At 43.3% G+C, this 27,063-nt stretch overlaps 1 protein-coding gene and 1 pseudogene across 3 annotated transcripts in view; both read right to left on the bottom strand.

The window, feature by feature from the left end:
- The window catches only part of SPIRE1 (spire type actin nucleation factor 1), a 117,728-nt gene that overhangs the window by 80,399 nt on the left and 10,266 nt on the right, over positions 1–27,063 (bottom strand). For both annotated transcript variants that reach the window (XM_081096887.1, XM_081096886.1), the window contains exon 2: positions 21,953–21,987. In XM_081096887.1, coding sequence (XP_080953013.1) covers positions 21,953–21,987 — 35 coding nt within the window. The remainder of the gene's footprint in view (positions 1–21,952; positions 21,988–27,063) is intronic.
- On the bottom strand, positions 8,027–10,757 carry LOC308523172 (AP-2 complex subunit alpha-1-like; annotated as a pseudogene). Its single transcript has 2 exons — positions 9,718–10,757; positions 8,027–9,626 (listed from the first exon to the last, which is right to left on the bottom strand). The product of its transcript is annotated as an AP-2 complex subunit alpha-1-like (transcript).

The following is a 27,063-nucleotide window of genomic DNA, read 5'->3' on the forward strand; positions in this document are numbered from 1 at the left end:
CCTCTTGGCACCAGGATCAGCGTGACAGGGGTCAGCGCCCAAACCCCCTGATTGCCCTGTGGCTCTGTGTGTGACAGGGGGCAGGGCCACAACCTCCCTATCCACCCTGCTCTGTTCGTGACAGGGGAAGGCGCCCAACCCCCTGATCAGCCCTGCTCTGTGCCTGATAGGGGGGAACTCCCCAATCCCCTGATCGCCCTGCGGCTCTGTGTGTGACAGGGGAAGGTGCCCCAACCCCCTGATTGGCCCTGCTCTGTGTGTGACAGGGTGCGGCGCCCCAACCCCCCCCCCCCCCCCGGGCCCTGCTTTGTGTGTGACGGGGTAGAGCCATAACCTCCCCATCAGCCATGCCCTGAGTGTGAGAGTGGCGGCGCCCCAACCCCCTGATCGGCCCTGCTCTGTGGGTGATAGAGGGCGGCGTCCCAACCCCCTGATCAGCCCTGCTCTGTGCCTGATAGGGGGGAACTCCCCAATCCCCTGATCGCCCTGCGGCTCTGTGCGTGACAGGGGGCAGCGCCCCAACCCCCTGATTGGCCCTGCTCTGTGCGTGACAGGGTACAGAGCCCCAACCCCCCTGATGGGCCCTGTTCTGTGAGTGACAGGGGGCAGTGCCCCAACCCCTTGATTGGCCCTGCTCTTTGCGTGATAGGGGGTTGCACCGCAACCTCCCCATCGACCCTGCCTTGAGTGTGACAGGGGACGGTGCCCCAACCCCCCAATCGGCCCTACCCTGAGCGTGACAGACGGTGGCATCACAACCTCCCAATCGCCCTCCTCTGTGTGTGACAGGGTACGTAGCCCCAACCCCCCTGATGGGCCCTGCTCTGAGCCCGACCAGGCGCTGCACCTAGGGATTGGGCCTGCCCTCTGCCACCCGGGAGCAGGCCTAAGCCAGCAGGTCATTATCTCCTGAGGGGTCCCAGACTGCGAGAGGGCACAGGCCGGGCTGAGGGACCCCTTCCCCCCCGAGTTCACAAATTTTTGTGCACCGGGCCTCTAGTGTTATATAATAAAAGGCTAATATGCAAATCTACCGAACAGCAGAACAACCAGTCACTATGATGCACACTGACCAACAGGGGACAGACGCTCAACACAGGAGCTGCCCCCTGGTGGTCAGTGCACTCCCACAGGGAGAGCGCTGCTAGCCAGAAGCTGGGCTCATGGCTGGTGAGCACAGTGGTGGTGGCGGGAGCCTCTCCCGCCTCCGCTGCAGGTGGGCAGTAAGGAGCAAGGGGTCCCGGACTGCTAGAGCCCCAGACTGGGAGAGGGATGTCTGACTGCAAGAGGGTGCAGGCTGGGCTGAGGGACCCTCCCCCCGTACACAAATGTCATGCACCAGGCCTCTAGTACATATAATATTGCCCAATTGCTCTCCAAAGTTAATTACAATCTATACTCCTATATTTGCATAGGAAAATATAAATATATACTCTGATATCTGAATTCCTGTTAACAAAATTTTACATTCAGGGGATGACAAAAATAATAGCATCAGCCATCCCAGGAACTGCTTGCTATGCCAGTCACTTTTCACACCTGATCTCTCTAATCCTTACAACCACTTCAGGGGCAGGTGGTAACATGTTTAGTTTACAGACAGGAAACTGGGGCCCAATATAACAAATTATAGAACTTCCAGTCAAGATGGCAACATAGGTAAATGTGATGCATGCTCGCCTCCTCCCACAACCACATCAAAATTTTAACTAAACTACAGAACATCATTCAGAACTGCCTGAAATCTGGATAAATGTAAGTCCTACAACTAGGGAATCAGATAAGAAGCCACATGGAGACTGGCAGGAGGGGTGGAGAAACCAAATGTGCTGGCCCCACAGGCCCCTGTGGTGGATAAAAATCAGGAGGGCTGTCTCAGCTGCAGAGGTCTCCCCTGTGAGTGAGGGGTCCCAGCCCCACAGCAGGCCCCCAGCCTAGGGTTCCAGTGCCAGGAAGGGAAGTTCCCATAACTTCTGGCTGTAAAAACCAGTGGGGGTTGAGCCTGAGTGAGATGGGGGACTGCTGGAGTCTTCTTAAAGGGCTCACACACAGATTTACCCAGACTCACTCCCTCTGAGCTCCAGCACTGGGACAGCAGCTTGAAGGGCATCAGAGACAGGTGGGAAGGAACTGAATTGACTGACATCAGGGGGAGAAGTAGGGGTGAGGGGCAACTTTCTCCCAGAAGAAGTGCTGGCCGAGCTCATTGTTCATTTGATGAGCCCTCCCCCCACAGAGCCGGCAGGTGGACACCATATCTGAGTCTCCATCAAACTGGCTCACACTGTTTGCCCTCCCCTGGTGATTCCATAAGTCTCCACCCCACACAACATGCTGTTACTGACTCCCCAATAAGCTTCATAATTTTTAAAAAATAATTGCAGGCTCTTTCAAATTTCTCATTTCTTAAACATTTCCATTTCTTCTTCTCCCTACTCCTTTAACCAAATGTGGCTACAAAGCACCTGAAGTGTGGCTAGTCCAGACAGAGGAGCTGAAGTAAAACATACATACCAGACTTGAAGGACTTACTATGAAAAAGTATGTAAAGTAGCTCAGTAATAACTTTCACATGGAATGTGTGCTGACATGATAATGCTTTAGGCATATTAGGTTAAATAAAATATACTATAACATTTATTTCACCTGTTTCTTTTCACTTTTTAATGTGGCTACTGGAAAACTGTAAATTAGACATGTGACTCCCATTAAGTTTCTATTGGATAGCACTGCACTAAACCAGTTCTAATCAGAACGGCTCCTTTCTCCCTGGAAGAAATCCTTTCCCTGATTTTGTTTTAATAGCAAGAGACTGGGAAAGAAGGTGGGGGAATACAACATTCAAAAATAGAAACTAAATGAAAATCTCCATAATGCTTTGAAATGATCACTTTGATCTTCACTTGAAATAAAACTCTATAAGATAATATTTGTACAAAGACACATATAATTAGAGTGTATTTAAATGACATTAAAAACATTATAACTCTGTAAAAATTCATCAAGCTATAACTTGATCTGTGCACGTTTCTCAATGTCCCATAACTCAATAAAATATTTTAAAATACAATGTTAACACAACACAAATTAATTTTGTCCAAAACAGATGATTTCTGTGTTTAAGAAAAAAGATTTTTGCTTTTGCTTCCTTCCTAAAATATTAGAGTGAAATAAAAGCATCCTCCCTCCTTTCATTTCCTGCCTTCAGAAGTCAGAGTTCAAAAACAGATCATTTACATACTACTCCTTCTCAAAGGAATCTCCTTAGCAACCTTTTACAGCTTGTCATGGGTTGCAAAGATCTCCCATTCTTAAAAGGGCCAGTGTCCCTTCCAGAACAAAGAAATTTAATACAGAAAACTTAACAAGCTCTTTAATAGAAATTTTAAGGAGGTTTCACAATCTCCTTCAATTCTTTTGCCAACTCCTTTCCTCAAAGCATTCTGCTCTTCTCCTTCTCAAGGTAAAGTCAGACCTGGTACCATGACCTCTTTAAAACCAACAGCAGCCACTTCTATACTTGGCAGTCGTTATTAAAGGCCAACCTACTGGCCCATACCATGAGACACCAGGCCCATTTCACAAATACTAGTTGTTAATCCATTTTTTATTAATTTATTAAATTTCTTTCTTGTATAAACTACAGAACAGTAATAGAAAAATACGTCTGAAAATCTATCATTATAAAAGGCCTGTGGGCCCTAACGCCGCCATAACCACCAAAGACCGGGCGCAGGTGGGTGAGGTGCGCGTTGGTGGACGGGAGCATGGGGAGAGGGGGGGACGGGCAACACGATTTCACACACTGGGCTTCTAGTATCTTAATAAAAAAGTATCAAATAATGCAAATTATAATTGTCCTGCTCATTTTTTTTTAAATATATTTTATTGATTTTTTACAGAGAGGAAGGGAGAGAGATAGAGAGTTAGAAACATCGATGAGAGAGAAACATCGATCAGCTGCCTCCTGCACATCTCCTACTGGGGAGGTGCCCGCAACCCAGGTACATGCCCTTGACCGGAATCGAACCTGGGACCTTTCAGTCCGCCAAGCCGACACTCTATCCACTGAGCCAAACCGGTTTTGGCATGTCCTGCTCATTTTTACTGCCTTGGTATTAACTACCTAATTTTATTAACTCTGCAGAAAAAAATTAATAAAACTCTAAGTTTAATAAACCAAAATTTATATAAGTAACAGTTTTAAGGAAACAGAGATAGTAGATAATTAGGAAATAGGTACTGTTGCCTCTAAAGTAAAGAGGGAATATTTGTGTCTAAAGCATAGACTAAATTAAGGCCAGTGCCCAGTCTTTTGAATCTGGAAGTGTGAGTCCTCCAACTTTGTTCTTCGTTTTCAAGATTATTTAGGCTCTGCTGGGTCCCTTGAATCTCCATCTGAATTTTAGAATCAGCTTGTCAGTTCTGCAAAGAAGCCAGCTGGGATTCTGACAAGGATTGCCTTGAATCTATAGATGGTTTTGGGTAGTATTAGCATCTTAGTACTGAGCTTCCAATTCATCAACACAGGATATCTTCCCATTTGTTAGATCTTCTTTAATTTTTTCAACAGTGTTTTGTAGTTTTCAGTGTAAGTTTTGCCCTTCTTTTACTTAGTTCATTGTTAACTATTTTATTAATTTTGATGCTATTATAAATGGAATTTTCTAATTTCATTTTCGGATTGTTCATTGCAAGTATTTAGAAGTATAATTGATTTTTCTATTAAGATTTTGTATCCTGCAACCTTGTTAAACTTATTTATTAGTTTTGTAGAATTGTGCACCTGAAACCTGTATAATTTTAACCAGTGTCACCCCAATAAATTCAATAAAATGCAAACAATAAAAATAAAGAATAAAATATTTACTTCCAGCCGAAACCGGTTTGGCTCAGTGGATAGAGCGTCGGCCTGCGGACTGAGGGGTCCCAGGTTCGATTCCGGTCAAGGGCATGTACCTGGGCTGCGGGCACATCCCCAGTGGGAGATGTGAAGGAGGCGGCTGATCGATGTTTCTCTCCCATCGATGTTTCTAACTCTCTATCTCTCTCCCTTCCTCTCTGTAAAAAATCAATAAAATATATTTAAAAAAAAAATATTTACTTCCAGATAATTCTGGTTATTCTAAAATCCTTTGCCAAATATATACATTTATAAACTGCTACTGATCTTCAAATATAGTAACAAAGGAACACTACTTGTAAAAATGTTGTATCCTATGGTCACACCATGTCCCCTCTATTTAAGACATCTATGACTAACACAGAAAGGCCATTTTTGGTAATAAATATTATCTGAGATACAGAGATAGAAGAGAAGGGAGGACGGGGAGACAAAGAGGAGGGAGAAATGAATTTAAAATGTGCCAAATAGCCGAAACCGGTTTGGCTCGGTGGATAGAGCGTCGGCCTGCGGACTGAAAGGTCCCAGGTTCAATTCCGGTCAAGGGCGTGTACCTGGGTTGCGGGCACATCCCCAGTGGGAGATGTGCGGGAGGCAGCTGATCGATGTTTCTCTCTCATAGATGTTTCTAACTCTCTATCTCTCTCCCTTCCTCTCTGTAAAAAATCAATAAAATGTATTTTAAAAAAAAATAATAATAAATAAAATAAAATAAAATGTGCCAAATAACTATCATAATGCCCTTAGTCTATATCTGATGATACATGAAATCTAAGTGAGATTACCTATTTATCACATCAATAATGTTTCACTACCAACCTCTACTAATATGGACACTAAAAAACAGCAACTCAAAGGTAGACACATTTACTCTGAGGACACACAAACCCATTTCCATACCATGTAAGTTAATGTCACTAGAATGGCCATGTAAATTCAGGCTTATTTACAAAAAGACAGGAAGCAGAATGTGAGCATCCTTCCTGTTCCTTTTACCTGTTGACCAAGGAGAAAATGCTGTCGTTACCAGCAGTAAATGGAGCTTCCAATACTTTTTTTTATTTTATTTTATTTTTATTGTTGACACTATTACTTTACTAATTAATGTCTCCCATTTTCCCCGCTTTGCCCACCTCCACCCAGGCCCTCCCTCTGGCCTTCACCACACTGATGTCTATGTCTATGGGCTATGCATTTATGTTCTTTGGCTAATCTCTTCCCCTTTCATCCAGTCCCCCTACTCCCTCCCCTCTGACATTTGTCAGTCTGTTCCATGTATCCATGCCTCTGGTTCTATTTTGTTCGTCAGTTTATTTTGTTCATTAGATTCCACATATAAGTGAGATTATATGGTATTTGTCTTTATCTGACAGGCCTATTTTGCTTAGCATAATAATCTCCACATCCATCCATGATGTCACAAAAGGGAAGAGTTACTTCTTTTTTCATACCTAAGTAGTATTCCATTATGTAAATGTACCATAGCTTTTTTATCCACTCCTCTCCTGATGGGCACTTGAGCTATTTCCAGATTTTGGCAATTGTAAATAACTAGAGGCCCGGTGCATGAAATTTGTGCACTGGGGGGGAGGGGGCCGCGGTCCCCTCAGCCTGGGCTGCACCCTCTCGCAATCTGGGACCTCTCGGGGGATGTCCGACTGCCAATTTAGGCCAGATCACGCAGCAGGATCAGGCCTAACCTGGCAGTCGAACATCCCTCTCACAATCCGGGACCGCTGGCTCCTAACCACTCACCTACCTGCCTGCCTGATAGCCCCTAAAAACTCTGCCTGCCTGCCTCATCGCCCCTAACCATTCGCATGCCTGCCTCATTGCCCTTAACCACCTCTGCCTGCCTGCCTGATTGCCCCTAAGTGCCTCTGCCCCGCCATGGCAGCTTCATCGGAAAGGACATCCAGAATGACGTCTGGAAGGTCACTCGGTTGTCCAGTCTAATTAGCATATTACACTTTTATTATTATAGACGTTGCAATGAACATAGGGATGCATATATTCTTTCTGATTGGTATTTCAGGATTCCTAGGATATATTCCCAGAAGTGGGATCACTGGGTCAAAAGGCAGTTCCATTTTTAATTTTTTGAGGAAAATTCATACTATTGTTTTCCACAATGGCTATACCTGTCTGCATTCACCCCAACAGTGCACTAGGGTTCCCTTTTCTCCACATCCTCACCAGCACTTGTTTGTTGACTTACTGATGGTAGCCATTCTGACAGGTGTGAGGTGATATCTCATTGTAGTTTTAATTTGCATCTCTCTGATGATTAATGACATTGAGCATTTTTTTTCATATGTCTATTGGCCATCTGTATATCCTCTTTGGAGAAGTGTCTATTCAGGTCCTTTGCCCATTTTGAAATTGGAATGTTTGTCTTCCTGGTGTTGAGTTGTATAAGTTCTTTATATATTTTGGAAATTAACCCCTTATCAGATGTAGTACATGCAATTCCACTTATAAACCCTTAAAGTTTAGCCGAAACCGGTTTGGCTCAGTGGATAGAGCGTCGGCTTGCGGACTGAAAGGTCGCAGGTTCGATTCCGGTCAAGGGCATGTACTTGGGTTGCGGGCACATCCCCAGTAGGAGATGTGCAGGAGGCAGCTGATCGATGTATCTCTCTCATCGATGTTTCTAACTCTCTATCTCTCTCCCTTCCTCTCTGTAAAAAATCAATAAAATATATTAAAAAAAAAAAAAAACCCTTAAAGTTTAAAAGCAGACAAAGCCTTTTGCTAAAAGAGCAGATCCAATACTATAACTGCTATATAATACTACAGTTTATTTTTTTCCTGTAGTCCATTGACAGGGAAGGGACAGGAGGGGCCACAACAGGGTAGGGTGGGACCTGCTTCCCTGGTCCCTCTCCCTCTGTGCTTGGGAGCAAAAGGGAGGGACAGGTTATCCCTTACCCCCCAGAATGTAAACAGCAGCAGGTGAACAAAAATAAAAATACAAAAGACCAGAGGAAGGTCCCAGACATCCTCTACACACCTATCACCAGCACAGGTCCTCTCATTGCCCCATCCAACAAAGCTCTCTCAGACCCAGGGGTTTCTTTTGCTGGCCACATCCCCGGGGGCAGAGTCCAGTGCTCAGAACTGCTAGGCCAGCAGTTCACACACATGACAAGAGACAGGCTCCTTGCTTTTACACAGGGGCAGCCGGTACATCTGAGCCTAGGAACTGGGCTCCAGCTGGAGCAAACAACCCAGCTGCAGGGCTGAGTCTGAATGACTTCAGCCACATGAAGTTCTCAGGGTTGGAGTCCACATTGTCTAGGAGAGCAGAGCCAAACCTCAGGAACTTGGCCTTAGTGACATCAGCATCAGTGGGGTGGTTGGTTTTGAAGATTTTCTGTGCCTCCTGTTGGAGGAGGCTCAGCTGCTTCCAATGCTGGAAGAAGTCCTAGACTGTCATCGCTGTTGGCTGGAAGAACTTGTTGATGATCACCAAGAGCTTCAGGGTGAGGGACTAAGGGGCTCCCCCACCCCTGAAGCACACTGACAGGAGTAGGGGTGTCAGGAAGTCCCACAGTCACTCGATGTTGAGCATCTGCACCCCTCCGTCTACCTGCATGGCTTGGTCTGCACAGCCAGCTGAGTTTGGAGGTCTCCAGAGTGGATTACAGTGGGCATGAAGTTCTGGAACTGTACCAAGATCTTGTTGCCATAGAAGAGATGCATGTGGCCCAAGTTCAGCCTGAACTCCGACTTGACTCCAATCTGCAGCAGATGGTTCTCAAACAGGACCCCACTGTTCTTGCACACGAGCTTATTCAGAAGTTCATCAACTCTGGGATGGGCGGGTCAAAGTCCTCAGGGGTTCAGGTCCCAAAAAAGGCCTCCTCAGGGGTGGGCCCCAGGCTGGGCTCAGTGGCCAGGCCACCAAACAAGAAATCCACCAGGAGGTTGCCTACAATGGAGGGAGCCTGAGGTACTGCTGCAGCAGGGGCTGCCCACAGCCCCAGAAGGTCGTGGGAGGGGGAAGGCATCGACAAGGTGCTGGAGGTGGGCTCCACACCCCTACTGATGTTATTGCTGGTTGGATCCCTCCAGCCGTCCCCTGCCCCTTCTTGCATTTCAGCTTGGCCAGGATGAACTACTCACACTTGGGGAAGGGTGGCATCTCCTCTAGCACTGTGACCAGGATGTACATGCTGGACACTGAGCTGAGGAAGAAGTATTCAACCACATGCTACTGCAGCTCCACATCCGCACTGCATACCTGGGAGGCCCACAGCATGCCCTGGATGGTGGCGTTGGTCTCCAGGAAGAGGTTGATGAACTTGAAGTAGGTGGACAGCAGCATGGCCCACATCACCACACTGAACAGATGGAACTTGGAATACAGCAGTGAGAACTGCACCGGGTGCTGGAGCGGGGCTCCCCAGCAATCAGATTCCCCATGTTTTTGTGACAGGCTGTGGCCTGGAGCAACTTAAACACAGTCTTAAATATCATCGTGGTTGATAACCTGCAGCATGCAGTACCACATCTCCTCACTCATTGTCACCTGCGATGCAGATGAGGTTGAGGATGGTGTCCACAACAGCTGCAATCTTCTGTGTATTTCTTGGCCAGGATGCCACCTGCAGGATGATCTCCTCACAGATGGCGTAGTTAGCTGTCTCCAGGTACCACACCTCCGACATGATCTGCTTGGCACATGGGTAGAGAAGATCAGGTGCCCATTAGCATGTTGCTATCCTACTCCATTTTTTTTTAGAGTTAATTTAATTAGCATATTATTAGCATCTTTTTTTTCTTTTAATCTTTATTGTTGAAAGTATTACATAGGTCCTCCTTTCCCCCCCCATCTTGAAGGCATTGATGACAGTGTTGATGCAGGTCTTGACTGCCTTGTGGGAGACTTCAGAGCTGGCCAGCGTTCACGTGCTCTCCAGGCTAGGTAGCACAGGTTGGTCTCCCGGTGCTGTAAGAACTGCCCCAGCTGATTGCAGGCCTGAACCAGAAGGTCGGGTTCACTGTCATAGTGGATAATGAGGCTGATGGTCTCAAAAAGGATGGCATTCTAGACATTGGAGTGCTGGACCTTCTTGGACTTGGGTGGCTCCTGGGCCTAGCGGAGCACTCTCAACAGACACTCGACCAGCCTCCCTTTCACATCCACATCCTCTGGCAGGAGTAGCACTACAGCAGCCACAGAAGCTTCACCAAGAGCTGGGTGTAGTATTGGAGGTCAGTGGAGGCTGAGGAGACAATCTGGCTCAGGTGGGACACATACGGAGAGATGCAAGTATGGAAGTCATCCATGTTCTTATAGAAACAGGTGCTGAGGCTGACAGCAGTTGTGAGCACATCCAGGTGCTGGCCATTGAGCAGGTGCCTAATGTGGGCCATCCACTTGCCCATGCACACTAGGTCGGGCGAGGACTTATCAGCCTCATTGTGCACAGGGTCGAGTTCTGATTCAGGCTGTCTAGGCTGTCCCCAGCCACCAGGATGCAAGGGAAAGATGGGGTTGTGGCTGGCCAGGTCATTCTTGATGGCATTATTAATGATCCAGATCAGATCGGAGTTAGAGTTCACCAGCAATGAGATGAAGAGGTAACCTATCTGCTTCTCTGTGTACTTGTTAAAGCTAAGCAGGTCCATGGTCTCCATGTGACCAAAATCAATGTCATGGCCCAGCAGGAAGATGAAGAGCAATTTACACACATTTTTTTTTCTTACTGTAGCCGTTCAAGGCTTTGCCATCTTTGAATTTGGAGCAGATGATAGCCAGTTCCTGGTTGATTCTCTTAAAGTTCCAGATGTCAGAGATGAATACTTCAAGTCCCCATATCCCATCACCTTTGAACATGGCTGGCATGATGGTGGTGGTGTCACTCCAGGCCTGGCCAGAAAGGGCACAGCATAGAAGGGACTGAAAGGACTCAAGTAGTTCTGAGTAATTTAGAATCAAACTACTTCTCAAATTACTATGAGACAGAACCCTATATTCAACTAACCACTGGGGTTGAAAGTTCATGGACTATATTCACTCCTTTGCCCAGTTTACATCTAACAGAAACACATTCCCTGCCTACATAATGCTAGGAGTTTAAATAGTCACAGATAAGAGGCATATACACAATAAAGAGACACTCAGGCCCTAGCCGGCTTGGCTCAGTGGATAGAGCATCAGCCTGCGGACTGAAGGGGCCCAGGTTCGATTCCGGCCAAGGGCACATGCCTGGGTTGCGTGCAGGAGGCAGCCGATCGGTGATTCTCTCTCATCATTGATGTTTCTATCTCTCTCTCCTTCTCCCTTCCTCTCTGAAACCAATAAAGAGCCAAAACCGGTTTGGCTCAGTGGATGGAGCGTCGGCCTGCGGACTGAAAGGTCCCGGGTTCGATTCCGGTCAGGGGCATGTACCTGGGTTGCGGGCACTTCCCCGGTGGGGGATGTGCAGGAGGCAGCTGATCGATGTTTCTCTCTCATCGATGTTTCTAACTCTCTATCTCTCTCCCTTTCTCTCTGTGAAAAATCAATAAAATGTGTTGAGGGGAAAAAAAAACAAAACAAAACAAAAAAAACCAATAAAGAAATATATATTTTTTTTTTAAAAAAAAGAGAGAGACACTCAGGCATTTCACTGTCCCAAATGGGGCACTAAATTAATGATCAGCATTATGATACCTTACACTGCAGATAAATAAAAGCTGATTAAGAGAAACCTGAATGAACTGACTATAGTACTTGGATAAGTTACTTAACCTCTCTATAGTTTAGCTCCCATTTCTAAAATATGAATAATAATAGCATTCAATTCATAAATGTGTATGAGAATTAAATTAATGTCTATAACAATACTTAGCACATAGTAAGCACTAAAGTATATTTTAAAAATTAATGTGGGGCCCTAACCGGTTTGGCTCAGTGGATAGAGCGTCGGCCTGCAGACTGAAAGGTCCCAGGTTCGATTCCGGTCAAGGGCATGTACCTTGGTTGTGGGCACATCCCCAGTAGGAGGTGTGCAGGAGGCAGCTGATCGATGTTTCTAACTCTCTATACTTCTTCCTCTCTGTAAAAAATCAATAAAATATTTTTTAAAAATTAATGTGGGGCTCTATTTATTACACAGAAACAAACACAGGAAGACAGGCAAAAAGAAACATGTCCCAAATGAGAGAACAGAACAAAACTCCAGAAAAAAAACGAAAGAAATGGAGACAAGCAATCTACCAGATTCAGAGTTCAAAACACTGGTTATACAGATGCTCAATGATCTCAGTGAAAACATCAACAAAGAAATAGGAAACATAAAAACTAATATAGAGCCCTGGCTGGTTTGGCTAAGTGGATAGAGTGTCAGCCTGCGGACCAGCAGGTCTAGGGTTCAGTTCTGGTCAAGGGCACATGCACGGGTAGCGGGCTCGATCACCAGCAGGGGCGTGCAGGAGGCAGCCAATCAGTGATTCTCTCTCATCATTGATGTTTCTATCTAACTCTCCCTCTCCCTTCCTCTCTAAAGTCAATAAAAATTTCTTTAAGAAGAAGAAAAAAAAGATAAAAAATATGAATAATAAAATGGTAATAAATAAATACCTATCATTCATATGTTCATTGTAGCATTATTTATAACTAGTGGCCCGGTACACGAAATTCGTGCACAGGGGAGGGTGTGTTCCTCAGCCTGGCCTGCACCCTCTCCAATTTGGGACCCCTCGAAAAATGTCCTGCCAGTTTACAGGGATTGGGCCTAAACCAGTAGTCGGACATCCCTCTCGTAATCCGGAACTGCTCTGCCCACACTGCAGCCACTGCTACTGCCTCAGCCACTGCCTGCCCAAGATCCATGGCTGTGGGGAGAGGGCCCGCGCCCACGCCCTGCAGAGAATCAGCTGGGAGGGAGTGCTGTACACTGGCAGTGGGGCCAAGGACCGGTCCCTGGACCCCGCCAAGTGGGCCCAGCTGCAGAGGAGCCTGGATAAGAAGCTGGGCAAGCTAAGCAGCCAGAGGAGGAGCAAAAGGAGGGAGAAGGAGATGTGAGCCGGCCCTCACACCCTCCGGCCTTGTCTTTGCAAATGCGGGTGGGAGCAAGCGGCTGTCCCTGGTGCTTTCTGTGCCTTATAGCTGCTCTGGTGATGTGACCAGGGCTGCATGAGCAAGCCAGGGGCCTCTGGGAGGGGGTGGGTCCTCGGGCCCAGTGTGCCATGCCTTGCGCTGGGGTGGGGGCGGGCTGCAGTGGCTGTTCTCTGGACCTCCTGGGGAGAGCCGCCCCAGGTCTCAGTTTGCTGGCACCAGGGCCCCCTGGGGCTCTCCGAGGTCCCTCGCCAACTGCCTTAAGAGAACCTTTAAGAGAGGTTCCGAGAGTCCGGGTTGTAGCCTGGCCTGCACCCTGCCCTCCTGCCCTCGGATCGCCATGGCGATCGAGGGGCACAGGCCCTCCCGCCCTTCAGTTGCCATGGCGGGGGTCCGGTGTCGCGGCCTGGCCTGCGCTCCGGCCCTCCCGCCCTTCGATCGCCATGGTGGGGGTCTGCGGTTGCTGCCTGGCCTGCAACACGGCCCTCTCGCCCTCCGATTGCCATGGCGGGGGTCCGGGCTTGCTGCCTGGATTGCGCCCCGCCCTCCTGCCCTTCGATTGCCATGGTGGGGGTCCGCGGTTGCTGCCTAGCCTGCGCTCCAGCCCTCCCGCCCTCCGATCACCATGGTGGGGGTCCACGGTTGCTGCCTGGCCTGCGCCCTGCTCTCCTGCCCTTTGATCGCCACGGCGGGGGTCCGTGGTTGCTGCCTGGCCTGCAACATGGCCCTCCCGCCCTCCGATCGCCATGGCGGGGGTCCGGGGTTGCTGCCTGGACTGCGCTCCGGCCCTCCCGCCCTCCGATAGCCATGGCGGGGGTCCGCGGTTGCTGCCTGGCCTGCGCTCCGGCCCTCCCGCCCTCCATCACCATGGCGGGGGTCCGTGGTTGCCGCCTGGCCTGCGCTCTGGCCCTCCTGCCCTCCAATTGCCATGGCGATCAGAGCCGCAGGCCAGCCGGCAACCCCAGCTTTCCCATGGCAATCACCGGCTGGGGGGTGGGGAAAGGCGGCCTTTGCCCACCCCCCCAACTCTTGCCTGCCGCCTGGGTTGCCGATTACCATTCTTCAGTCCTTCCCCTTTCGCCTCTCATCATTGCAAGCATGCAAATTAACCGCCACCTTGGCGGTTATCGCCATCTTGGCTGGCAATTAATTTGCATCTCTCACAGATTAGCCAATGGGAAGGGTAACGGTCGTATGCCAATTACCATGTTTCTCTTTTATTAGATTAGATAGTCAAGATATGGAAACAATCTAAGTGTCCCTCAATACTTGAATGGATAAAGAAGTAATGCATATAAACAATGTAGTATGACCCAGCCATAAAAAATAATGAAGTCCTGGCTGGCATTGCTCAGTAGTTAAGAGCATCAGCCTATGCAGCAAAGGGTTGCAGGTTCGATGCCCAGTCAAGGGCAGGCACCTTGATTGCAGGTTCGTTCCCTAGGTATGGTCAGGGTGCATGTGGGAGGCAACCAATCAATGTGTCTCACATTGATGTTCCTTTCTCTCTGTCTCTCCCTCCTCCCCCTCCTCCCTTCCTCCCTTCACTTTCTCTTCTCTAAAAATCAATGAGAAAATTAACAAACAAACAAAATGAAATCCTGTCATCTGCAACAACATGAATGGACCTAGAAGGTATTGTGCTGAGTGAAATAAGTCAGAGAAAGACAAATGCCATATGATTTCACTTAAATGTGGGATCTAAAAAAACAAGATAGCCTGGCTAGTATGGCTCAGTGGTTGAGTGTCTACCTATGAACCAGGAATTCACAGTTCGATTCCCAATTAGGGCACATGCCCAGTTTGTGGGCTCGATCCCCAGTGTGGGGGCATGCAGGAGGCAGCCGATCAATAATACTCTCTCATCACTGATGTTTCTTTCTCTCTCTTCCTCTCTGAAATCAATAAAAATATATTTTTTAAAATAATGAAATTAAAATAAAAAACAAGATAAATTAGCAAAACAGAAACAGACTCATAGATACAAAGAACATTTTGACAGTTGCCAGATTGGAAGGGGACTGACAGATGAAAAAGAAGTACAAACTGGTAGTTATGGAATAGTCACAGGGATATAAAGTACAGCATAGAGAACACAGCCAATAACATTATAATAACCTATATATGGTGTCAGATGGGCACTAGATTTATCAGGGTGGTCACTTCATAAGTTGTATAAATGTCTAATCACTGGGTTGTACACCTGAAACTAATATAATATTGTACATCTACTATAAATGAAAAATAAAAACTTATTTCAAAAAAGATGCATGTGGGAATAAAACAAAGTATTTATATAAAGTATATGTGAAGTTTATTTCCAAAATGTGAACATGAGTGTTTTTATTTTTAATTTTTTTTGTTAATCCTCACCTGAGGATAATTTTTCCATTTATTTTTAATGAGAGAGGGAGGGAGGGAAGGGACAGAAGGGACAGAAGGGAGAGAGGAAGAGAGAGAGAGAGAGAGAGAGAGAGAGAGAGAGAGAGAGAGAGAGAGAGAGAGAAACATTAATGTGAGAGAGTCACATTAATTGGTTACCTCCTGCACACAACGCACCCTGACTGTGGCCAGGGAACAACCCTGCAACCAAGTTACCTTGCCCTTGGCCAGGAATCGAACCCACCACCCTTTGTGTGCGCAGGCCAAGGCTCTATCCACTGAGCAACACTGACCTGGGATAAAGATGAGTGTTTTTAATAATTTCCCTCAGTAAAGCTTAAATATTTCTACTATGCTATTATTTTTACAAACTAGTTCTATCAAGACGAAAGTATTGACAAAAGTTAACCGTATATAATATTTTAACCTATTCCACTTAAAATACAACTAATCCTCCAAGGGGAACAGCAGGATTGTTTTAGTTATTCATTTAACCTTCTTTCCTGCTAAAGGTTAAGGGCCTCTGAGTGCTTCATAATTAGTGGTGGTTAATAGAAGACAGGAATGTGATGAAGTTTAGAAAACTAAAACAACAGTGAAAAGGCCACAACTAAAATACTTGAAAATTCAAATACTAAATGGAATTTAGTGGTGATACTAAATGTTTTAGTATTTTTAAGTGCATAGCAATTTTCTTTAACGCACAAAACTATTTAAATAATGGCAGCAGAAAAAACTTGTAAAATGGGGATGTAAGCTCCCCCTATACCAGTGATGGCGAACCTTTTGAGCCCGGCGTGTCAGCATTTTAAAAAACCCTAACTCAAACTCTGGTGCCGTGTCACATATAGAAATTTTTTGATATTTGCAATCATAGTAAAACAAAGACTTATATTTTTGATATTTATTTTATATATTTAAATGCCATTTAACAAAGAAAAATCAACCAAAAAAATGAGTTCGTTTGTCACCTCTGACACGCATGTCATAGGTTCGCCATCACTGCCCTATACTATGGATCAGGACTGCTTCCTTGGCAGACAAGTACCCACAAGTACAGGTCAATCACTCAAGAGTTTATAAATATCAGTCTGAGCCACTCCCAGAGGAGAACTGACAGTAATACACTGTTTAAATAAAAGGGTCAAAATACGGATTAGTGATTGCCAAGGGCTAGGGGGAGGAGGGACTAACTACAAGGGAAATGGAGGGAATTTTGAGAGGTGATAGAACTTGATTGTGGGGTTAGTTAACACACTTAATGTATTTTTTTTAAAATATATTTTATTGATTTTTTTACAGAGAGGAAGGGAGAGAGATACAGAGTTAGAAACATCAATGAAAGAGAAACATCGATCAGCTGCCTCCTGCACATCTCCTACTGGGGATGTGCCCGCAACCCAGGTACATGCCCTTGACCGGAATCGAACCTGGGACCTTTCAGTCCGCAGGCCGACGCTCTATCCACTGAGCCAAACTGGTTTCGGCACAACTTAATGTATTTGTCAAAACTCAATTGTAACTCAAGAGGTTGGATTTTACTGTATATAAATTATACCTTCAAAAAATGAAAGAAAAAAAAAGGTGTAGGAAAAAATTAAATTACCTATTAAAGCAAAAAAAAAAAAAAGTGCATGTCTTTTAAAACAGTATTTTTGCTTTCCCAACTTCAGACCTACCTACATTTCCCAACCATGGTTTGCCAACCACAGATGAAAAATAACTGTTTTTGATTCACAGTTGGTTGAATCTGTGGATGAGAAAACTGTGGATATGAGGGGCCAATTGTAGAGTAAAAAATTATAATGGCTCTAGCCCACGTATGTCAAACTCGTGGCCCCAGGCCCACATGCAGCCCACAACGAATATTCATTAACGATTACTCATTATCTCAGCCCTTTGTATTCAGCATGTCTCTATCGAAATAAACCTACAGTTCTATGAAAATGAAAGCTTTTGTTTTTTTGCGGCCCATATAAACTTAAATCTTATTTGGCCCATGTTAGCCTTTGAGTTTGACATGCTTGCTCTAGCCTGTGTTGCTCACTGATCAGAGCACTGGCCTGTGTATCAAAGGGTCTTGGGTTCGATTCTTGGTCAAGGGCATGTACTTGGGTTGCAGGTTTGATCCTGAGCCCCAGTCGGGGGTTCGTTCATGAGGCAACCAATCAATGTGTCTCTCTCACATCAATGTTTCTCTCTCTCCCTCTCCCTCTGTACTCGCGTTAAAAATAAATGGAAAAATATATCCTCGGGTGAGGATTAATCCCCCCAAAAAAATTATAATGGATTTTTGACTGTATAAGTATCAGCACTCTTAACTCCCAAGTTTTTCAAGGGTCACCTGTACTTGATTTTAAGAAACATTAAAGTAATCTTGAGGTAAAGATCACATAAAAGTTGACCAAATACTTATATATGGCCTCCTTGCTTTCTCTAAAGTCATAATTTTGTCTGGTTTGTATGAGATACATTAAAGAGAAAATTAAAAGTAGAAAATAAATCATAGCAATTTTTATGTACGATAAAAACAGTAGAACTTAAAGTTATGTATTTCAACCACATACCTTGATGAGGGTCCTACAGACCCAGAAAAATGAGGAGATTCTGTTTTCCCACCACACGTCCTCTTCCCAAGAACGCCCTTTCCAATTCAGAAAGGCTGGGGTGAGCCTGGATTACATGTGGAACTATTCCATCTATCGGAGATCTTACTCACTTCTACCTACCTACACAACTTGTTAGCAGCCTTTTTCTTAATCTGGACTTTATACCAGCAGGAGCTTTGATGGGCTTTTAACTTACCAAAAGAACTAGGCATCTCTTCTCAAAAGAAAAACAATTTAAGGGCAAAAAGAGGCTCTAGCAATCACCTTTCTGATCCAGTGTAACCTCACTCTCAAAAAGAACCCTGTCTTCTCACTGACAAAAGACTGGCTAAAATCCTTACATCAAGGATTCCCTCAACTTCCTGGTTTTGCTCTGGTTTTACCTCTCTTAACTCTCAATTCTGTTTCTCAGGAATAAGCACCTCTACTATCTCCCAGCCGGACAGTTCTCAAACATTTTAGTTTTGGGATCCCTTTACATTTTAAAAAATTACTGAGGAGTGCAAGGAGCCTTTGTTTATATGAGCTATAACCTATCAGTATTTACTGTATTAGAATGAAAACTGAGAAATTTTTTATTTAAATAATTTAAAAATAAGATTAGCCCTAGCTGGTTTGGCTCAGTGGATAGAGTGTCAGCCTGAGGACTGAAGGGTCCCAGGTTCGATTCTGGTCAAGGGCACATGCATGGGTTGCAGACTCGATCCCCAGTGGGGGGCATGCAGGAGGCAGCCAGTCAATGATCTCTCTCATCATTGATGTTTCTACCTCTCCCTCTCCCTTCCTCTCTGAAATCAATAAAAATATATTTTAAAAAAATAAGGTTAAATAATATCAGTAACATTTTTATGGAAAAAATATTTTTAAAAAGAGTGAGAAGGGTGATATTGTTCTCCATTTTTACAAAACTCTTAAAGGTCATGTTTGATAAAAGCTGGCTCAATCTCCTATCTGTTTCTGCAGTCTGGTATCAGTCATAGTCCCATATCCATGCAGCCCCTGAAAACCCCATTGTACACTCTTGAGACCATGAAAGTAAAAGGGCAAAGTATGTCTTAGTATTGCTTTAAAAATATTTTTCTCCTAACATTGAATGGGTGTCAGGAAGCCACCTCCCAGAGCCTTCCCACAGCCCTTCGAGTACCAACCACTGCTCTAGTTAGTCATCTTCTAGACGTAGTCCTACGTCTGGTTTCAGCAAATAGCAACTCTCTAATTTGTACTCCAGTGTCACTATTTCTTGGTTCCCCTACCACCACCACCACCACCACCACCACCACCACCACATATATTGTCTTCCTTAACCTAAAAACAGAAATGAAACAAAACAAAACTTCCTACTTAAGCTCTCTCTTCCTTCTAAGTCACCAAACTTCTTGAAAAAATTCCCACTTGCTCTACTGCCCCTCCTTTTTATTATTGTAATTACTAAAGTATATACAGAGACAGTCTAATTTTTTTCTTTTTTCTTTATTTACTAGAGGCCTGTTGTAGGAAGATTCCTGCAAGAATAGGGCTTCCTGAGGCCAGAGTGAAGCAGAGATGGCTGCCTATCTCCCTCCCGTCTCTGCTGCCTCGGCTCCCTCCCATGTCTGCTGCCTCAGCTCCGCTCCTGTCTCTGCTGCCTCAGCTCCGTTCCCTTCTCTGCCACTTTGCTCCCTTTTGCAGCGCTTGGCTTCCTTCTACGCTCTGCGCCTGTGTATGCAAATTAACTGCCATCTTTGTTGGGTTAATTTGCATATCACTCAGATTGGCTGGTGGGCATAGCAGAGGGACAGTCAATTTGCATGTTTCTCTTTTATTAGTGTAGATTGTTGACAGTATTATAGATGTCTCCCATTTTCCTCCCTTTTGCCCCCATCCACTTAGCCTCCACCCCACTCCCTGGCCTTCCCCATACTACTGTCTGTGTCCATAGACTATGCATATATGCATATATGTTCTTTGGTTAATCTCTTCCCGCCCCCTCCCCTCTCTTCCCCTCTGAGATCTGTCATTCTGTTCCATGTATCCATGACTATGGACCTATTTTGTTCATCCATTTATTTTGTTTAATAGATTCCACATATAAGTGAGATCAGTCTCATTTTTTTTTAATCCAAGCAATATAGGTAAATCACCATCCAAAATCCCAATCTCCTCAAAGGTAACCACCACTGTTTACCCTTAAAAATAATACCCTGAACCAATTTTGTAAACTAAATATCAGATTGAAATTTTAATTTGCTTGTGATTTTTCTTCTTTAAGTAGTTATAATATTTTTAAAAACCTGAAAGAAAGTTCTGTTTAGATTCCAATTCTTTTGGTGACCAGAGTAAGTTTTAGATAAAAGGATAAGGGTTAGGAGATAATTAGGAGATAAAATGAAATGATAATCCTATACAAAGCAAGTACTAAACAATATGTTAAAAGTTGATTTTATGGCCCTGACTGGTTTGGCTCAGTGGATAGAGCGTCGGCCTGCGGACTGAAAGGTCCCAGGTTCGATTCCGGCCAAGGGCATGTACCTTGGTTGCAGGCACATCCCCAGTAGGAGGTGTGCAAGAGGCAGCTGATCGATGTTTCTCTCTCATCGATGTTTCTAACTCTCTATCCCTCTCTCTTCCTCTCTGTGAAAACTCAATAAAATATATTTTAAAAAAAAATTTGATTTTATGGCTTGCATTGCCATAAGACAAAATAATAAGACTTATGACTCTGCCTTGTATGTAAAACCCTCACATTTCATTATCTAAATACAGATAAATGCTGACTATATTTGTGTCATCTGGCTAAATATAATAGTGTCTTTGGGGTTTACAAAACATTTTCACATATATTGCCTCTTTAAAATTTCACAACCCGTGAGGTTAACAGGGACTATCATTAACATATTATAGCTATGAAAGCAAAAGTTCTAAGAAAAAAATTACTTGCTCAAAATTACATAGCTAGAAAGACACACACCAGAAACCATAGACAGAACTTACATCTTTTGGCTCAAATCAAATCCCACTCCTTTATATCATATTGAACAGTACATCAAAAATCCTTACAACATAAAAATTTTAAGTTCTTGCCTATTTTTATAGCTAATTTGGAAAAAATTATCTCTACTTTCAAAGTTGAATAGAAAATACAAAAAGTGAATTGTATAACTTTTAAATACAAAAAATAGTAAATTATTTTTGCTCCCTTATCATACAATATAATCCCTTAGGAACCTTGCATTTTAAAGTAACAGTTAAAATTTACTAACACCTGCTTTAACATGTACATGTATTATAAGTTAGAAAAGTAACTTCTTAAATCCTTACTGGTAAAATTAGACACTGCTATAAACTCAAGACTTTAAAGACTTCTCATGTAAGAAGGGATGCAACAGTTCCTGAAAGGAACACACACACACACACACACATAACTCATGGAGACTGCCCTCGTATTTCAGTGTTATCCTTGAAATTCCTGCAAGGAGCACCTGGAATCGTGGAAATTCCTTAAATTTCACAATTAGAATGTTAAATTATATACATATATATATAAAATTTAACTTATTAAAAATTAAAAATCCTACTTATACAAGTAACAAAGCAATTAATCCATTATTAATCTTACAGAAACACTGTTTCCACATCCCTGTTTTTCCCTACACCAAAGGCAGCTCCATAGGAGTCCAACACATTTAAATTATTCCTTTATTATGACACACAAAGATTGGATTATGAAAAAAAACCACAAACTATTTCAAATTAAGGGCTCTTAATCTTAGCTAACTCAATTTCACAAATAACTCAAGAAAAAACTTAAACTATGATTAATCTTATCTTTATATCACACCCTGACATTTTAAAACCATGGGCAAGATAACTGAGTTCTTCACATTTTACTCTTCCTAAATGTAAAAGATATACCTCCTCTCAACACATTATTATCAGACCAAAACCCATAGTGACACCGTTAGTACTCAAAGCTAAATTATATAGGACTGCAAAACCGCTTTACTAAGAAATATTTGAGCATTCTCTTACCTCCGTTTCTGTACAGTGTGAATATCCCAATTTACCTGTAATAAAAATACAAAAAATTACTTTCAGAGGATTTTAGCTTTTTTATCATTGATTAAAAAAAATATTTGAGCTACTCTGGCAATGGCTTCATTATATTTATGAAACTACACAAATAAAAGGTGCTAGAATCACCAAATATTTCAGGTCTTACTTAGAGATTTAAGTTTACATAGGCCCATCAGGAATAATAAAGAAAAAGATGGGAAGGATATGCTTACTTGTAATAAGATCTAAAGAACATACACATCTTTAATATGCATATGTACAAATTAATGAAAGTAAACCCAAAATAATTTTAAAGTCTTACTTTCTAAAATATCTTAAAATACTTTTAAAGGGTACCTTTTAAAACACTTTTGAAATGCCTTTAAAAATTGAAATGCCTTTTAAAGTACTTTAAAAGACTCTTAGTTATTCAATGTATACAAACTTTTTAAATAAATTTTTATAAAAAAATTAAAAGACTCTTGGACTTTTCCCAAAATATATTTATTTTATTTTATTTTTTCCATCACCATTTAGTCCCTCTATACCCTCTCCCACTCTCACACCCCCAACCACAATCACCACACTGTCATCCATGTCCATGAGTTCTCTCTCTCTCTTTTTTTCTTAATCCCTATAACCACTCCCTCAACACTCACCCCCTACCCCCACCCACAGAGCTGTCTGCCTGGCTCTCTATCTATGAGTCTGGCTCTATATTGCTTGGCAGTTCACTTTGTTCATTAAATTCCACGTATGAGTGAAATCATACGGTACTTGTCTTTCTCTGGCTGGCTTATTTCACTTAGCATAAACCAGTTTAAAGGTACAGTGATCATTTCAATGAAAGCATACATGTTTCAAACTCATATTTTCTTTAATATATCATGGTTGTTTTTCTTTAATATAAGATTAGGTAAAACCATATAATTAATCTAGTAATTCTTTCAATAGAAGATAGCCTAAAGAACAACTAGAATGAACCATATTTGACTGCTCCAACATTAATATTTTCTCTTCATCACTGAGACAAACTATCAAAGAACATATACAAGTATAAATTTCTGTCAATTTGGGTAACTAAAACATACTTTTAAAATAAAAAAGCTATTTTAAGAGAATAATTTATTAAATAGTTTTAACAGAAAGACTAGCTAACACGTTTATATTGGGGCCTAAAATTTTTTATTTCCCCAGTCTCCACTTCTCAAGTTCCATTAAGTTCAAATATACACTTAGCCCTACTTCTTTCTTTCCACCAACAGTAGCCTCCTTTTTACCTCTTCCCAGCCTACTACCCCTGCACCTAGCCCACAATGGTTATCTATTAGCCTGTGATTTTTTAAATGCTTAACTAGAATTTATGTACCTTAGAGTCTACGATGATACCATAAAAAAATCATAAAAATGTTTTTATATGCCTTCCAATTCATAAAATGAAAAATAAAGTTGAAACCCACAGTTTCTGATAAGCTAATGATCCTAATATGAAATGTTGGCTGAAATCAAAACCAGAAATAAAAGCTATATAAGTCATAATTAAAGATTACATGAATAGATAAAATGAGTTCAATATATATATGGGTTTATGTGGCAGGATTTGATATATAATTATATATATTTACTAGTGACCCAGCACACGAAATCTCGGGAGACCCAGACCAGCGGGAAATCATGCAAGACCCGGGACCCGACCCCACCGTGCCCCCGCCGTGCCCTGAGACCCATAGCCAAGTCTCTGCCCACCAGCACGTGCCTCACTGCACATGCAGCCTCCTGGTGACCAGTCTTTGGTCATTACGGCATTAGGGCCCCTGGGTTTTTATAATATAGATTGTTATATAAAACTACATGCTATGAAGTTATATATATCATATATTATCTTTTTATTTGCTTATATAACTGCTCAAAACATTAGTGCTCTGGCAGATTAATTATACTTAATTACTAAAGAAATGGTAATGAGTTTAACTTAGGAAAGTATGGTGGACAGGACTAGCTCAAGAAGGGAACAAATATTTATTGAGCATCTACTCTACCAGGGGAAAATGGAGGGAGGGGAAAAGATGGTATCAAGACAAGTTATAACAGAGTAATCTCTTTGAGAGTACATGGATATACATCTTCAGTATAATATATTCTTTTTTTCTTAAAATATATTTTTATTGATCTCAGAAAGGAAGAGAGAGGGGGAGAGAGAGAGAAACATCAATGACAAGAGAGAATCATCGATTGGCTGCCTCCTGCATGCCCCCTACTGGGGATGGAGCCCGCAGCCCAGGCATATGCCCCTGACCAAAATCGAACTCCAGACCCCTTAGTCCACAGGCCAACGCTCCATCCACTGAGCCAAACCAGGCAGGGTTATATGCTCCTAAGGTAAAGAGAATTACAAAGAAATCTAGAATTTTGTGTAGTAGGTTTGTTGCTGGTAGTAAGTAGTGTTGGTGAAAAATCCTGAAATTATTTTGTATCTACTGTAGCTCTGAGCAGATAAGTAAATACAGAGATATTGCTGGGCATCATCTACGGAGAGAGAAGGAATATACAAACCAAACATGGGAAGGAGAGGAAATGCCCTGCAGTAGTGAACTAGAACTAGAGGTATTACACAACTTCAAAAAAAAAACCATACATTTCCCAGCTCTGCCCTCCAAATGAAGGAGAAGCAACAACATCCCAATATGAAAGGGCACACCTAGTCCATTCCCCCTCTAAAGAACCAGGACTCCTTAGGAAATTGGCAATCTATCTATAGATATAAAAGCCTAAGCAACCATCCAACCAGTAGCTATGACGCACACTGACCAGCAGGGAAACCACAAACATGGAAACATGGAACAGAATGATGAATCTCAGAGGGAAGGGGGGAGGTGGAGAGCGGGAAGAGATTAATCAAAGATCTTATATGCATACTAGAGGCCCAGTGCATGGGGTCCCTCGGCCTGACCTGCGCCCTCTCACAATCTGGAACCCCTCAGGGGATGTCAGAGAGCCGGTTTCTGCCCCACCTGTGCATAAATCCATGCACCAGGCCTCTAGCTATAAAATAAGCTGGAACATCTTTTTGCACCAGAAAGTAATGAAGTGCTCAAAGAATGATAGAGTGATGTCAAAAGGGCACAAGTCCTATAAAATAAGATTTTTTTAATGACCTCCATTATAAAACTGAAAATGCTCTCCTATAAGAAAACCAAAAATTTTTGTGAGAACATACAGTATCTTTTGGTTATTCAATCTGAACTAAGTCATGCAAATATGGAAAGGTGGTGAGTATGAAGTACTTGACCAACTACACTCTGCCACCCAAATCCCTGCCCAGTCTCTGACCCAGGAATCAGAAAATCCCAATTACATGACAGCAGAGTTTAAAGAAACCTTGGAAATGACCTTGCCTAATCCATTCATGTTATAGATGAGTAATCTGAGCCTGAGGAGTCAAATGACTTGCACAAAATGACAGAGTGAAGAGTAGACTCCAAGGCTCCTAACTTCCTATCATGTGTTGCTTGTAGTTGTGTTGTTCTTGCATTCCCACATGCAGGGGTCAGTGGGGTTAGGGTACAGGATTTCAGGGGTGCCGTCCCAGCTACATACCATTTATAACATGGGAAAACATTCATTATTTAAGTTAGAAACTGCCAGTATGGCACCAAAGAATTTTTATTTGAAAATTTTTTAGTTTTCCTTCAAAAGTTAGCCACTTCTCTTTACAGAACCAGACCTGAAAAGTCCCTCTAAACTCAGAATCCCATGGTGTTATTTTCTACAATTCCAGTAACCTAAGCTGATGGTAGGCCTAATTAAGATTTCAAATTATTAAATGCAGTGAATTAGTTCTTTCAATAAAATAACTTTATGATTTTACTGATTTTTATTAGGTTGAGTTTAGTCAGAAGGTTAGATTAACTATGTGATGACATACAATGACAGGAAATAACTGAAATTATATTTAAACATTAAGTTTCAAAATGTTTCCACATTGTCAAAGGAATTAAACACTAGGTAGAGGGATAAGTTACATAGCAAGGCAAAACTTCAGAGTTTCTCAAAAGTTATGAGCATTTTGCCCTAGGTAGTTTGGCTCAGTGGATAGAGCACCAGCCTGTGGACTGAACGGTCCCAGATTCGATTCTGGTCAAGGACACATGCCCGGGTTGCAGGTTCAATCCCCAGTGGGGGGCGTAAAAGAGGCAGCCAATCAATGATTCTCTCTCATCATTGATGTTTCTATCTCTCTCACCCTTTCCCTTCCTCTCTGAAATCAATTTTTGAAAAGTTATGAGCATTTTAAAGGTGTAATAAAGTTGTTTTAGACCCTTCTTTTTAACTCATTTTGAAACATCTGATATGCTCTTAAGATTTACTAGACAAGTTCCCAGGAAACAGAAAAGCCAATGTCTTCCTATAAATTGCTATAGAATGGCTTTACGAAACAAACTAGTCCTAGTATAAAATGTCTGTCATAAAGAATTCATAAACAAAGGATATATGTGTGTGGACATGTGAACAAATGTGGCAAGAGTGGAAGCCGCCAATATACAAGTGGATGTGTGTGTGAGTGGGAACCAGCATGAGAGTGAGTGAGCAAAAAGTGGGTATGGCCACCAGTATGTAAGCAAGTGTGTGTAAGCAGGTCCAGAGTAAGAGAGCATAAAAAAGAAAGCAAGCAAAGCTTTGGCTTATTAGTGCCAGTCATCTTCCTAAGGACTACCGTCTAGCCCTTGGACCCAGTATCAGTGACTAAACCAACTACCAGGCTTCCCCAGCACAGACCACTTAATGGCTCTGATTTACAGCTACTAGAGGCCCGGTGCACAAAATTCATGCACTCGAAAGGGCCCCTCAGCCCAGACTGTGCCCTCTCGCAGTCCAGGAGCCCTCAGGAGATGTCCAAGTGATGGCAGGGAGCGGGCCTAAGCCGGCAGTCAGACATCCTTAGCACTGCCTTGGAGGTGAGAGAGGCTCCTGCCACCGCCACTGCACTTACCAGCCATGAGCCCAGCTAAGGGCTTCTTGCTGAGCAGCACTTCCCCTGTGGGAGCACACTGACCACCAGGGGGCAGCTCCTGCGTTGAGTGTCTGCC

Source organism: Myotis nattereri, assembly GCF_964212035.1.
Source record: "Myotis nattereri genome assembly, chromosome: 8".
Classification (NCBI taxonomy): Eukaryota; Metazoa; Chordata; class Mammalia; order Chiroptera; family Vespertilionidae; genus Myotis; species Myotis nattereri.